The sequence below is a fragment of the Lissotriton vulgaris genome, chromosome 2_2 (genome assembly GCF_964263255.1).
Source record: "Lissotriton vulgaris chromosome 2_2, aLisVul1.2, whole genome shotgun sequence".
NCBI lineage: Eukaryota > Metazoa > Chordata > Amphibia > Caudata > Salamandridae > Lissotriton > Lissotriton vulgaris.
In genome coordinates this window covers 323063245-323079389 of record NC_141688.1, presented here as the reverse complement: position 1 = coordinate 323079389, position 16145 = coordinate 323063245, and the positions used below count along the sequence as shown (strand labels likewise).

The window sequence follows — 16145 nt, the reverse complement described above, 5'->3', positions numbered from 1 at the left end:
TCTTGTCCCACTGTTTTTAGCAGATGTATTAAATAGCTGTTTAATTGATTTGTTAAACTGTACAATGTGATTGCTATAATATTTTAACAAATTGAAAGCAACTTTTTAATTCATTTTGCACTGATTTAAGTTTCTGGTTCACAGTATGGATGTCGGTGAGTGAGGTATATATGTACCAGGCAGGCTGTCAAGTGAGGCTGTGTGATAACAGTACCCAGGGGGATCTTTCTTTGCCACATGTATAAAAGCCTTGCATTGCCATGACGTCACACAAGGCGGTGCAAGGCAATGCAAGGGCTTAAGTGAGATTTACTTGGTGCTCAGCTTTGGGCCAAACCATAAGAAGGCCACTGGGCGCCGGTATCGGAGAGTCTGCTGGTAACGGGGTGCACACGGTGCTCAGCTTTGGGTCAAACAGTTAGAAGGTCCAGAGGTAAACAGTCTTAATTGTCACAACATAAGCGCAGTCATTTCTAACTGCCCTAGGAACCCATATTCCACATTCCACATGAACTGAGCAACAATTTTTGTGCGTTGTGAGCACCATACAGGAGACCAACAGAGTTTTTGATGGTAATGAATACAAAACGCTTGAGATGCCAATATAAGGTGATTTTTATTATTCCCTTACTAAAATTAAAGCTTACAAGTCAAACACATGGATCATAAACATACACGCCCCACGATACCCATCGATACACATTTACAAGGCAGCCAGAGACAGAGCCACGACTGAGTCCCAGGTCTGCCAATCATCTTCCTCTCGCCCCCTCATCACTGCAGCAGTGTGTCTCAAGCCTCTGCTGAGCATCTCCATGTCAGGTTGAAGGCTGGACTTGGCTCTCAGTCCCTCACAGTAGTCAGCGGATTTCTGACGTAAATTAGAGTTGATAAAATGGAAGGCAGAGAGGACCATGGTTTCATTTTGTCGTGGAAGCTACTAGCACTCAAACAGAGCTTGTGCCATTGGCCTTGAGTAGTACCGCATCAGAAACTCTGGGAAAAAGGCTCTGGCTGGAGATATCAGGGGAGCGGCACCAGGACAAGGACGTTGGGATAGCGACACCAGAACTAACCCCTTGGTACAGATATGTCAGGGTGATGATGTTGTGATAGGGTGTCACCAGTATGGAGTTACCGGTCTGGAGATACTGGAATGGAGACATCAGGAGTTAAGACTCTTCAACAGGGGTACCAGTGTAGAGGCACCAGGACAAGGACATTGGGAACGTGGCACCAGAACCGGCCCTCGGGTACCATGATACCAGTGTAGTAACGTCGCGACAGAAACACTGGCATGGAGACACTACAACAGAGATATCAGGATAGGCTTATGAATTAAGAATGTCTGTTTCATGTTGAAAGATCGCATTCTCCCAAAACTTTCAGGAATTCTTAACATCACAGTGACAGGCACATAGCTGCAGGGCCTCCTTTAGCCTTCATCTTCACTCCTGTTCCAGTCTCACCAGCATCATCCATCACCACCTCAGAGGAGAAAGAAAGGATAAGAAAGTGAGAAGCAAGACATGCAAGTATACGTTGTGGAAAACTTAAAAAGTGAGATACAAATAATGAAAGGAGCAAAGGTAGAGAGCATGAAACAGGAAATGTAATTGTGACACTTAGAGACTGGATGAGGGGAAAAGTACAAGGCAAAACTAAGGAGAGAAACAAATGAGCAGAAAGGATGGATGGGGTCACATTAACAGAAGCAAATAAACACGAAAACAAAAAAACATAGGATTGAAGAGAAGAAGGTACAAACATTCCCGCTGGAGGAACAAACATTCTCTCTGGATGTTCACAAATATGCTGCCGCTAGTAATCACCCACTGCCACCACCATCAAATGCTCTTAACTCCATTGCTTGAGACCCACCTCTCCCTACTCCGCCTGGTCCTGGCTCCATCACTTTTACTCCAACTCTATCATCCCGGGCTAGGCTCCTAATCGGTCTCTTGCTACATCACCTGTCTCTCACTCTATCACCGATGTCAAGACTCCTGATATGTCTCTTGAACATCACCTTCCTATCACTCAGTCACCAATGTGTAGACCGTAATATGTCTCTTGCTCCATCGTGTATCTCTCAATCAGTATTTGTTAAGCGCAACTATTCACCCGCTTGGGTCTCAAGGGACTGACCTGCCTTGACCCACCTCTCTCCATCACCGATGTCTAGACCCTTATCTGGGTTTAGCTCCATCACTTATCAGTCACTCTCAATCAATCAATCAATCATCCGGGTTTGTAAAGCGCACTAATCACCCAGAGGGTGTCCCGGAGCTGGGTCCAAGGCTGCTCGGGACTGAGTCGCTTTTCTGAATTCCTGGCAGACGTCCTCAGGTGGAGGGGAGACTGTTCTATGATTTTGAGGCGAGGTAGAAGGGGCGACGTCCACTGTTGCTGTGGTGAATGCTGGGGATGAGAGCGACGGAGAACGAGGTGGAGTGCAGGAGTCTGGAGGGTCAGAGGAAGTTCAGGTGGTGGTTGATGTATGCTGGTCCTTGGTAATGCAGGGCTTTGTAGGCGTGTGCCAGAATCTTGAATTGTCATCTCTTGTGTACGGGGAGCGAGTGGAGCGTCTTCAGATGGGGGATGATGTGGGTCCATCTGGTGAGGTCGAGGATGAGCCTGGCCGTCGAGTTCTGATTGGTCTGAAGTCTCTTCATGAGTTGTGACGTGATTCCAGCATAGAGAGCGTTGCCATAATCCAGACGGCTGGTGACGAGGGCTAGGGTGATGGTACGCCTGGTGGATACAGGGAGCCATTTGAAGATCTTACGGAGCATGTGGAGAGTGAGGAAGAGGGTGCAGGAGACAGTGTTGATCTGGCTCTTCATGGTGAGTTTGCTGTCCAGGATGATTCTGAGGTTCCAGGCCTGGTCAGTGGGGGTGGGAGGGGGTCCTAGGGCGGCAGGGCACTCTTAGTCATCCCACAGCAAGGTGGTGCTTCTGAAGAGAAGTATTTCCATCTTGCCTGTGTTGAGTTTGAGGCAGTTTGCTTGCATTCAGTTGGCAACACTGGTCATGCACAGGTGGAAGTTTGTGTTCGTGGTGGAGTCGTCCTCAGAGAGGGATAGGACGAGCTAGGTGTCGTTCGCACAGATTATGATATTTATGGTATTCAGGCAAAATATCAAAACTAAAGTATTGTCCTACTAAAATATTGTTATAAAATATGGAAATATCATTTGCAAGTATATCACTGTCAAGAATATCGACGTCATTAATTGTTAATATCGTTTTTTAATTATTCATATGTATTTTTGTATGTATTTGAAATGTATATTCTGTACATTTGTTTTTTACTGTAGTTGTTACATATTTTGTAGTTATTACATTTACTCATTATTTATTGAGATTTTTAGTACCGTAGCAAGTTTATAGGGGTACAGGGTGGAAAGTAATTTAATTATAATTAATTAGTTCTTAATTAATATTAAATATTGAATGTATAATTAATTATGTTAATTGTAGAATTATGTTTTTTAATTAGAAATTTAGGTGCGGATTATGGGGTTTATAGGGTTTAATTATAGGTAACTAACATTTTGTTTTTAATCAATAAACCGGTTACAGCCCTGCTAGTACGATGCGACCGAACAGGGTTCGGTCGCATTCGTATACCTTACAATACAAGCATGCTTGCAATGTAGAAAGCAGGGGTGCAGTTCATCTCTGCACCCATGTGGCCGGCAACCCAAGGTGCCTGCCACCGGGTGCAGGGATCAACGGAGGGGCACCATAGGTGCCCCCAGGCCGCCATCCGGCAGCCTCACAACCATGGGGGCCCTGCTGGGGGCCCCCAGAGTCAGATTCCGACTGCCTCTCCGAGCCTGTCGTTCGCAATCCGGAAATCCGAGTAGGATTCCTTTCCGACTGAGCCTATTGGAATGGCTCGGTTGGAAAGGAATCCGGCCGGCAGTGACCGATTCGGTCAGAAGGGCTCCGAACATGGTACGGAGCCCTTCCGGCCAAAATCAGAATTGGCCCCTAAATGTTACTATTTAATATAGTTAATATTTTAATTTATATATATATTTTAAAAAAAATATTTAATACGATATTAATGACAACTGTTATTTTTTATAGATGTTTTTGTACTTCCTGTTATAAGTATAGGATGACAATATCTTTGACACTGATATTTTGTTAGTGAAATATGTTGAGAGGGTATATTTTGTCAGTGAACCGTTCAGTCCACGATTCCTGACGATGATTGCCAGGGGGGGTCATGGTAGTGTTGAAAAGGGTGGGGCTGAGTGATGAGCTTTGTGGGATGCTGCAGATGGTGTTCTTTGGTTTCAAGGCGAAAGGAGGGAGGTGGACCGATTGAGTCCTTTCGGAGAGAAAGGATGCAATCCATTTGAGCCTGGCATCTTTGATGCCAATCTGAATGAGCCTTTTGGTCAGAGTGTGGTGGGAGATGATGTTGAAAGCCACTGACATGTCGAGGAGGATTATAGCGGCCGAGCCTCCTCCTCCTAGGAGGGTTCCGATGTCATCTGTGGCACCAATAAAGGGAGTTTCAGTGCTATGGTTAGAGCGGAATCCGGATTGGGACATGTCCAGGAGGTGTTGTACTCAAGGTATACTGTGAGTTGCTGGTTGCTGGTTTTGTTTTAGGACTTTGGCAGGAAAGGGGAGCAAGGGGATTCGTTGGCAGTTTTTGAGCTTGTTGGGATTGGCAGATGGTTTCTTGATGAGGGGTTTGAGCTCAGCATGGTCCAAGCCATTTGGGAACGTGGCTGAAGGGATGGGCGTGTTGAAGATGTCTGTGAGCTTGCTGCTGACACCGAGGTCGAACATGTGGTGTGGGCAGGGGTGTGTGGAAGATCCAGAGTGAATGGAGCACATGATGTAAGTGGTGTTCTGTGTGGTGAGCTGGTACCAGCGGGTGATCCTGTTGTCAATGGGAGCATTTGCTGGATTTAGGAGGCTGAGGGTGTTGGCAGCGGTAGCTTGGGGTTCAAAATTCCAGTAGATGGTGGAGATGTTTTCATAGAAGAAGTCGGCTAGAATGTTGGGAGGTTGTTTCTGGGAGGAGTGATGTTTTCAGTTTCTGAGAGGTTGGATTACTCCTTGACTATGCTGAAAAGTTCTTTGCTGTGGCTTCTCTGCAGTTGGTTACGATGTTCCTTTTGGTGTCTTTCAGGAGTTTGTGGTACTGGCTGATTAAGGTCTTGAATGTGGTCCTGTGTGCAGGCTCCTTGGTGGTGCGCCATCTTCTTTCCAGTTTGCAGTTGTGTTTGATGGTTTTCAGTTCTGTGGTGTACCAGCTGGCTTGTCTGGAGGGTCTAATGGGTTTGGAGGGTTTGTTGGGGGGTGACTATGTCGGTGTTATTGGAGAGCCGGGTTGTGAACTGTTTGATGGCTTGTTTGATGTTTGAGGAGGTGTTAGGGGAGGAGTTGAGAGCGTCGTTCAACTGGCTCTTGGATACTCTGTTACCGGTGTGGTGACGATGTTGGGTGCGGAGGTAGGGTTCAGCCAAGTCTCAGTGAGGAATATGATGTTGAGGTGAGGGTGGTGATGGTGTCCCATATCTCAGTTGCGTGCTTGCAGAAGGTTCGGGCGTTGAGCAGGAGGTAGTGGAGTTGTCGAGGTGCCTAGACTAAACTGCTGCTATGTCTCTTACACCATCACATGCCTCTCACTCCTTCACCAATATCTGAACTCCTAATGTGTCTCTTGCTCCATCACCTATCTCTCAGGCTACCACTGATGTCTAGACCGTAAACTGTCTCTTGCTCATCACCTGCCTCCCACTGTATCACCACTGTCTGGATACCTATGCTGTCTCTCACTCTATCGCCGATATCTAGACACCTAATTTAGCTCTTGCTCATCACCTGTCTTTCCCTCTATCACCGATGTGTAGACCTTTAATCTGTCTCTTGCTCTAGCTCTTATGTCTCACTCTATCAATGATGTCTAGACCGGTAACCTGTCTCTCACTCCATCCTCTATCTCTCACTCTATCACTGATGTCTAGACTAGTAATCTGTCTCTTGCCCAGCTCTTGTCTTTCACTGTCACTGATGTCTAGACTAGTAATCTGTCTCTATCCCAGCTCTTGTCTTTCACTCTATCACTGATGTCTAGACTAGTAATCTGTCTCTTGCCCAGCTCTTGTCTTTCACTGTCACTGATGTCTAGACTAGTAATCTGTCTCTTGCCCAGCTCTTGTCTTTCCCTCTCTCACTGATCTCTAGACTAGTAATCTGTCTCTTGCCCAGCTCTTGTCTTTCACTCTATCACTGATGTCTAGACTAGTAATCTGTCTCTATCCCAGCTCTTGTCTTTCACTCTATCACTGATGTCTAGACCAGTAACCTGTCTCTTGCCCAGCTCTCGTCTTTCCCTCTCTCACTGATGTCTCTTGATCCATCACCCAACGTTGCCTCCTCTAGCTATCTTGGCTCCATCATCCAAGTCTGCCCATGATGTGTTATGGACTCCGTCATCAGGTTCTACTGCTACTCTCTCTTATTGGCTGCACTCTGCCAGTCAATTTATTTTGGTTCTTGATTGATTGCCTCAAGACCTGAGCATAAGATGGCAGATGGCTCCACAGGGCAATGGCAAAGAATAACAGTGAAACGGCACATCCTACAATACAGTAAGTTAGGCCTTAAGGATGACAAAGAACAAGCAAAGAAACATACCACAAAACCAGAAGTAGATAAAGATAAGGGCATCTTATTAGTGCATGTTTGTGGAGACCATATAATAGGGGAGCACAGATTGTAGAGGTCTGTTTGAGGTCCCAGAGACTGACCCCATCACACCTCCTTGTCTAGTTCCCCCAACATGCTTTCCACACCTCTCTCTATCGCACCAAACAAAATAGGCCGATTCACAGAATCACCATCATGTTCTACTTTACATCCCACCCGGACCAGCATCATCCCTTAAGGTGGTATCTCGTCCCCTCCCCACTGCATGACCCACAGAACATCTTCCATCACTGCAGCCCTTTCCATCCCACCACACTTCACTCTAGTCCCTCTTCCCTATTGAACCCGGTGCCTACGGCCTGGAATGGGGCATCAAACATACCTTCAGTTTATGGCGAGCAGCGGTGCGGTACTTTACTGAGGCACTGGGGAAAAGAGAGACAGAGAGTGGTAAGAAACAACTAGGAACCAAGAGGATGAAACCAGAAGCAAATATAAATCAAAGCTGGAGAAAGCACAAAGGAGGAACTGTTCTCTGGTTGATGGGCATCTCCAAAACCTTGGGTATGGAAGTATGGGGTGAACCTTGACCAGGGCCCCTCAGCTGCTTCAGTATCTGGGAACATGCTGCCGGGCAATATGTTTGCCCTCCACCTTCAGGGTCCTTGACTGTTCTTCCATTGGTACCCAAGCCAGCTTGGTCAGGAATGCTAGTGTCCTGACCCCTAGCTGTCTGCCCTAAAACACTGCCAATGCAGGTGTCCCAGCACTACTGCCCCTGCCCACCTATAGTCTGTGTCCTACCACTACTGCCTCGCCCACATATGGCTGTGCCCTAACACCACCACCCATGTCCACCTAAGGTCTGTCTCCTACCACTATTACCCCTGCTCGTAGGGTCTTTGCTCTAACCTACTGCTCCCACTGCTCTCCTAAGCTTTGCGCCCTAATACTTTCCCTCATCCACCTGTGAATTGTACCTAATGTTCCTGCTCAGGGCTTCTAGGGTTCTCCACTATGAGTATTAATGATACTTTACCTCTTGAGTCTCCACTATGAGTATTAATGATACTTTACCTCTTGAGTCTCCACTATGAGTATTAATGATACGTACCCCTTGAGTCTCGACTATGAGTATCAATGATACTTTCCCCGGTCCACCTGTGATAAGTGCCGTATGTTCCTGCTCAGGGCTTGTAGGATTCTCCACTATGAGTATTAATGATTATTTTACCTCTTGAGTCTCCACTATGAGTATTAATGATAATTTACCCTTTGACTCTACAATCAGTATTGATGACACTTTAACCCCTGAGTCTCCACTATGAGTATTAATGATACATACCCCTTGAGTCTCCACTATGAGTATTAATGATACATACCTCTTGAGTCTCCACTATGAGTATTAATGATACTTTACCTCTTGAGTCTCCACTATGAGTATTAATGATACGTACCCCTTGAGTCTCGACTATGAGTATCAATGATACTTTCCCCGGTCCACCTGTGATAAGTGCTGTATGTTCCTGCTCAGGGCTTGTAGGATTCTCCACTATGAGTATTAATGATTATTTTACCTCTTGAGTCTCCTCTATGAATATTAATGATAATTTACCCTTTGACTCTACAATCATTATTGATGACACTTTAACCCCTGAGTCTCCACTATGAGTATTAATGATACTTTACCCCTTGAGTCTCCACTATGAGTATTAATGATACGTACCCCTTGGGTTTCCACTATGAGTACTAATGATACTTTACCCCTTAAGTGTCCACTATGAGTATTAATGATACTTTACCCCCTGGTTCTCCACTCTGGGTATCAATGATACTTTACCCTGAGTACCTTCTGTTAGTATTTATTATCCTTTACAACTTAGTCTCTATTTTGAATATTCAGAATAGTGTAACCCCTTAGTCTCTACTATGAGTATTAAAGTTACTCTACCCCCTGAGACTCTACTGTGAGCATTAAATATGTTCCACCCGAGGAGGAGCCTAACCAGCGACCAAGATGGTCGCTTAGAGAGTCGGCTCCGCCGATCTCCCTCGCCCCCGGCATGATCCTGTGAAATATCCTGTTCCTCACTCCAACTCCCTGGTGGCGGATTCGAAGTGATCTCTGCCAAGCTTCGAATGACTCTCCTCCGATGTGCTGGGGCGAGGCAGCGTCGACGGACATATTGAGGCCTACTCCCACGATCGGACCGGGACCTGTGGTTCTTTGCTAACCGGAAGGTGAATGCAACAACATCGGCTGCCGGAGACCGGAAGTTCCCGATGCCCTCCGACTCATTTCTGAAAATTTTTCAGACACTTTACTGTGGTGCACAGTGGTGGTTTCCAGATCGAAGGAGTTGTTGGGAGAGGCCTACCGAGAAGCTTGCCCACGACTGGACCCTTGGTATTAAGCGGCGAAGCAGGGGTGTGGCGGACATTTCGATGTTCTCAGTCTTCCCTTCCAGCTCCCTGGAGCCCACGGACTCGCGGATGGCCCTCACCACTTAATTCATTTTGGTCGGAGTGATGGTGAATGGCCTACTGGAGCTGCAAGAGTGGTGTCCGGTAATCGATCGTCCCTGACGACAGCGTGACGACAGCCTTGGCACACATCACCTAGGGAAATCTGGTGAGAGGTGGCGATAAAGTGTGCAAGTCCTGATGGCAGCGAAATCGGATCAGTATAAGGCTCTACCGCAGTCCTCCAGGGCGCCTAGACAAGTGCAGACCAACACTCTTGAGAGATACACTCATTCAAAAGGATCGCCAACGGACCTTAAGAAATCGCAAGTGGAGGTGGAGAAAGGAGCCTCTGCGGCACAAACACCCACCTTGTCAGATCTTATGGTGGTCATTACTGGTGTACAGATGACATTGGGCTAGAAAATGGAGGCCCTTGACCATAAGATCGATACTGTGATGGTCGAGGTTGGGCTAATAAGTGCAGATCTCAATAAGGCGAGCGTGAAGGTGAAGTCGCTTGAGATCAAAACCGATAGTCTGCTCGATGATGTACATCTGCTGCAACAAGAGGTTCGTGATCTCAAGGCATCGAGGGCTCAGACTGATCGGAAATTGGACGAATTTGAAGGGAGAGCTCGGTGCAATAATATCCGCATACTGGGGGTGTCCTTGAGCGGTCAGAGGGGCCCGCACTGGACGTGTTTGTGGAAAACATCGTTCTCAAGCATCTGCAGCCGAAGGGCCTTAGTAACTTTTTCACGATTGAACGTGCCCATACAGTTCCGGGGGGTAGACCTCGTGCCGGGGCTCCCCCTTGTCCTATGATTGCGAGGGTTCTTAACTTTCGAGACCGTGATGCTATATTGCAGGCGGCCCGCTCTGGGCCCCCGTTAAAATTTGAGAATGTGACGCTGTCCTTTTATCCGGACTTTATGTAAACTGTACAGAAACATAGTGAAGGATTCCTTGCATTTAAGAGAAGCTGCGAGACAAAGGCATGAAGTATGCTATGATGTTCCCGGCCCGGCTGCAAGTGGAACACAATGGCAAGACGGTGTTCTTTGATAACCCAGAGGTAACGGCGGACTGGTTGGAAAATACTCGCGCGGCCGAAGCTGAGGCCCAAAAAAAAGATGCGTCGGAGGAGAAGTAATCGTTCGGATAGTATTTTGTGGGGGTTGGGGTGAAGTAACGATAAAACATTATAACGTATGTCAGCAACATTTTGTATAGGGGTTAGTCCGTAAAGATGTGCTGCTGGGGCGGGGGGCCGAGTTTGGCTTGAGGTCCTCCTCCATTTACTACCTTTAGTTAGCTGTAGAGCAGTTTCGGGGCGACAGGCACACTGCAAGTTGGGGATGCGCGCTAGCTGCAGGCAGGGGTGCGGGGTGGAGAAACGGGATGTTCAGGGAGTTTTGAAAATTTGTTTTTGTGTATAATGATTGTATTATTGCCGATAGTTGTTTGTTTTTGTTGTGTTTTGTAAGCATCGAGAGACTTCGATAGGAGTTACCACCAGGATGGCGTCTGTCAAGCGGGGTATGGGGATTAACGCACTCAGCTGGAATGTTAATGGATCGGGTGACAAGATGAAGCGAGGAATGGTCAACCAATTGGTTAGGAGACATGCGCCGGATGTCGTATTTTTACATGAAAAGCATCTTGTTGCGTATTGTTGTATGGCGCTGCATAGGGGAGGGTATAAAATGGTCATGCATGCTGGATTCACCTCGGGATCCAGAGGGGTGAGGATCTTAATGAGAAAGTCCTTTCCAATGGCGATTCAGGCCACCTGGACAGATTGCCGTGGTAGATATGTCGGGGTGTCCGGGCTGTGGGAGGGAAGAACGTTGACTCTATTGTCTGTATATATCCCACCAGCCCTCCGTACCGAGACCTTCAGAGATCTGTCTAGGATTTTTCTGACTCTGCCCCTTGGGATTTTTCTTATTGGGGGCGATTTCAATGCAGTTATGAATGGTGAGATGGATAGATTTCCTCCCCAGGTGTTGCCGCCTTCTGGCCGATGGTTGAGTGATTTTGTGGAAATGACTGGATTGATTGATGGTTGGAGGCTACGGAATCCGCTTGAGGTACACTTCACCCACTCCTCAGCCGCCCATGGCTCGCTCGCTAGAATAGATTACGTCCTAGTCCCCGTGTCGCAGTCGGATGCAGTTAGGGAGGTGCGACACCTGGGTAGAGGGATCTCCAACCACTCGCCAGTCTGGATTCGCATAGAAACGGGTCAAGGAGACGTGGGTAGAGTGGCCCCCATAAACTTGTGGCATTTGAAGGACCCGGCCATTAAGAAAGATATTGTCAAAGCTACGGATCGATATTTTCAATCTAATAAAGGGACAGTAGAATTGGGAAGTATCCTGTGGGAGGCGTATAAGGCGGTGATCCGGGGGGAGGCACTGTCTCTGATCTCTGGGAAAAACAAAAAAAGTCGATCGGAGGTGGACAGAGTTGTGACTGAATTGGTGAGACTGGAGGGGGAGGAGTTGTCGACTGAGGCGACGGAGAGGAGTCACAGACTGAAACTACTTAGGGATGAATACAAGAGCTTGGCAAGGGGGAAGGCAAAGGAGCAATGCGCAGACACCCAAAGTAGGATCTATGAATATGGGGATAAGGCAGGGAAGTTGATAGCATGGCTCGAAAAGGGGGAGAGGTCGACTAAACTGGTGCCGGAACTGCACACGGAGGAACTGGGTAAAATCACGGACCCTCAAGAGATTGCGGACGTGTTCTCATCTTACTATAGTTGGGTTTATACAACAGCGAACACTTACACTGAGAATGAGAATGCAGTATGTTGCGAGATATTCAAATGCCGTCGCTGTCTGAGGCAGACCGGAAATTCTTAGATTCTCCCCCGACGGACGATGAGGTCGCTCAGGTAGTTAGAGGGGTGAAGCCGGGTAAAGCCACCGGCCCTAACGGGATCCCCGTTGAGCTATACAAACCAAATGCCAACAAGTTGGCACCTTTCCTGCGTGATATGTTTCAGGAGAGCAGGGAGGAAGGCCATCTTCCATATGACCAGCGTATAGCGAACATAGTGGTTATTCAGAAGGAGGGTAATCCCTGGGAGATCTGTTCCTCCTACCGGCCGATTTCGCTACTCAATGAAGAGCCTAAAATCCTGGCCAAATTGCTGGCTAATAGATTGGTTAAGGTCATGATGACCCTGATACATCCAGACCTGTCGGGCTTCATGCCTCGCCGGAACACAGCATTGAATATACGGAGACTCCACGGAATTTTGGCTAGTGCCTCTTATATTCATGAGCCAGCGGCCATTTTGTCATTAGATGCCGCGATGGCCTTTGACAGAGTGGAGTGGCCATATTTGTTTGCAGCTCTGAGCAAAATGGGCTTTGGACCGGGATTTATTGGATGGGTTCGCCTAATATACTCGAAACCCCTCGCCAGAGTCGTAGTGAACAACCACAGATCTGCTGATTTCCCACTGGGACGTCGTACGAGGCAGGGTTGCCCACTTTCCCCACTTTTGTTTGCATTGGCGCTAGAGCTGCTCGCGGCTTGGGTCAGATGGGATCGAACAGTTAGAGGTTTGAGATGGTTGCCAGAATGGGAGGACAAGATATCGCTATACGCTGATGATATCCTGCTCTATTTGACTACCCCGTGCTTCCCTGATTGCATTCTTGGACATCCTCTCAATATTTGGGAGATATTCGGGATTCGCAATTAATTGGCAAAGTCGGTTCTCTTCGCTCCCAGCGGAGACCCACCCACTGTCCCGAGTACATGCTCCCTGCGGGTAGAAACAGCGGGCTTTATATATTTGGGGATATACATAACACTGGACCCTACACTGCGATACGATAATAATCTGGGTCCCCCACTGGCCCGGCTCCGACAGGATGTGAATAAATAGAAAGGGTTGCCTCTCTCTCTACTGGGACGTGCCACATTGTTCAAAATGATGGCGCTTCCCAGATTTTTATACGCACTTCAGAATAGTATGGACCCGGTGCCTCCTCATACTTCAGAGAGATAGAGTCGCTCCAGCGACGGCTTCTTTGGGAGGGCAGGCCACGGATTGCATTTCCCAAACTTACATTGCCCTGGTAATGGGGGGATTGGATTGCCGGATCTCTGTAAATATTACTGGGCCTCCCAGCTCGCATCGATTACCCATGCAGTGTATGGATCTCCCCTTGACCCCGGATTCGCACTGGACAGGGACCAGATGCCCGGACGGGATTTTATGAGAGCTTTATACGCCAAACCGGGCGGGATTCCTTTCATTGGACCGGCGGCGCATGCGGTTGGGATATGGCACAAAGCTAATTGGCATCTTAAGTGGGCTGGAAAGATTGGCCACCCCCCTGTGGAGCTCAGAGGCTCTGGGGACTCTGTGGAGATCGAAGGGCTTTGACCGGTGGGATCTCAATCGGGATCTCGCGGGTTAAAGATGTTTGGGGGAAAGGCTGGGTTCTTTAATTCAAGGCGATGCAGCGCAATTACCAGTTAAATGAGACTGAAAATTTTAGATATCTCCACATAAGACACGCTTTAATGGCCGCCATCCCCCGGGGTTCCGAGCCGCCTGAGGCTTCCCCACTGGTAGACAGAATATTAGATGGACAATTCCCAACTAAAACCATATCACTGATATACAGAAAACTAATTAATCATACGGAGGATCCGTTGGTGATGCTTAGAGGACAGTGGAGCGCGGATGGTTTGGTGATTGATGATGAGGACTGGAGAGAGGCTGTGTCATCTCCCAGGATAGTGGCTATCCCCATGAGGTTGAGATTGGTGCAATTTAAAATCCTACATAGATGCTATATGACTGGTCCAAGATTGGTGTGAATGGGTCTGGCTGAAGATGAAAGGTGTCGAAGAGGATGTGGAGGGATAGGATCATTCCTACATATATCGTGGCACTGTCCCGAAATACAGCAATACTGGGTCAAGATCCATGAGAAGTTACGTGAGGTGTTGGGAGTGGATGTGCATGTTGAGGCTAGACGTTGTTTTCTGAATGTTTGGGAGCCCTCTGACCTCACTATACACGGAAAACAGTGGGTGACTAGCATGCATGATTGCAAAACGTAACATCGCACAATTATGGGGTGCTACTCAGGTGCCTCCAATAGGGAAATGGATGGAAGACCTTGACTCGAACATGTTTAGAGAAAGATCGGTGTACGTGGCTAGGGGTCGTCCCGGGAAGTGGGGGAAGATCTGTGGTCCATGGAACAGCTACAGAGGAGATATTTGTGCCCCCCCAACCCCCAGTGTACGGAACGAAGTTGAAGTGTTGGAGTCCTGTAGTCACATTTATCATTATTAATGAAGACTGTCTTGTTTGGTACCGCATAAATAATGTGTATATTTCTTCTCATGTATCAAAGTGTACGGTCACCAGACGCGTGTTTTATTGTTTTTGTTTATGTTTATAAATAAAAAGATATTTAAAAAAAAATATGCTCCACCGATTCTGTACCATAAGTATTTGATACTTTGTCACCTGAGACTCTACTGTGAGTATTAAATACACCCTACCCCCGAAGTCTCCACCATGAGTATTACTGATATTTCACCTCATGAGTCTCTACTATGACTATTAATGATGCTTTACCCCTTGAATCTCCAATATCACTATCAGTATCAGTATCACTATCAGGCACGCTACACCTAAGTGTCTCTACTGTGAGTATAAAAGATACTCTAACCCCTGACACTCAACTGTGAGTGTTAAAGATGCTCTACCTGAGTCTCTACTATGAGTATTAATATACTTTACCTCCTGAGTCTCAACTATGAGTATTAATGATACTTTACCTCCTGAGTCTCAACTATGAGTATTAATGATACTTTACCTCCTGAGTGTCTTTTATAAGTATTTACAATTCTTTACAACTGAGTCAGTATTAAAAGTACTAAGAAATCTTTAAACCCTGTAGTCTCTACTAAGAGCATTAATGATTCTCTATAATTAGTATCAAGAATATTTTAACCTGAGTCTCTACTATGAGCATTTAATACTTTACCCCCTGAGTCTCTACTAGGAGCATTGTTTTACTCTCCCCTAGAGTCTCTGATGTGCGTATTAAATATACTCTACCTCCTGAAACTCTACTGATATTTTACCTCATGAGTCTCTACTATGAGTATTAAAGATATGTCACCCCCTGTGTCTCTACTATAAGTATTTAAAATGTTAGCCCTTAGTCTCTATTATGAGTATTAATAATGCTATACCCCTTGAATCTCCACTATCACTAGGAGTATTAATGATACGCTGCCTCCTACGTCTCTACTGTGAGTATAAAAGATACTCTAACCCCTGAAACTCAACTGTGAGTATTAAAGATGCTCTGCCTGAGTCTCTACAATGAGTAATAATGACACTTTACCTCCTGAGTCTTTACTATGAGTGTTAATGATACTTTACCTCCTGAGTCTTTTCTATAAGTATTTACAATTCTTTACAACTGAGTGTGTATTATAAGTAGTAAGAATACTTTAAACCCCTTGGTCTCTACTATGAGTATTAATGCTACTTTACCCCTTAATAATATTTTAACCTGAGCCTCTACTATGAGTATTAAAGATCTGTTACCCTTGTGTCTCTACTATGAGTATTTAATACTTTACCCTCTGAGTCTCTACTATGAGTATTAAAGATCTGTTACCCCTGAGACTCTACTAGGACAATTTGAAACTCTCCCCTGGAGTCTCTACTGTGAGTATTAAATATACTCTACCTCCTGAGACGCTACTGTGAGTATTAAATATACTCTACCCCCTGAGACTCTACTGTGAGTGTTATAGATGCTCTACCTGAGCCTCTACTATGAGTAATAAAGATCCGTTACCCCAGCGTCTCTACTATGAGCATTTGATACTTTACCCCTAGAGTCTCTACTGTGAGTATTAAAGATACTCTACTCCCGGAAACTCTACTGTGAGTATTAAAGATCTATTAGCCTTGAGTCTCAAGTATG

At 46.5% G+C, this 16145-nt stretch overlaps 1 protein-coding gene across 1 annotated transcript in view; it reads right to left on the bottom strand.

Moving 5' to 3' along the window:
* Nucleotides 1–597: 597 nt before the first annotated feature.
* MYBPC3 (myosin binding protein C3) overlaps nucleotides 598–16145 on the bottom strand; it is a 412405-nt gene continuing 396857 nt past the window's right edge. Inside the window, exons 34-35 of the mRNA XM_086959710.1 lie at nucleotides 7067–7109; nucleotides 598–1488 (exon numbers count right to left, since the gene is read on the bottom strand). Coding sequence (XP_086815836.1) covers nucleotides 7099–7109 — 11 coding nt within the window. The 3' untranslated portion in view covers nucleotides 598–1488; nucleotides 7067–7098. The remainder of the gene's footprint in view (nucleotides 1489–7066; nucleotides 7110–16145) is intronic.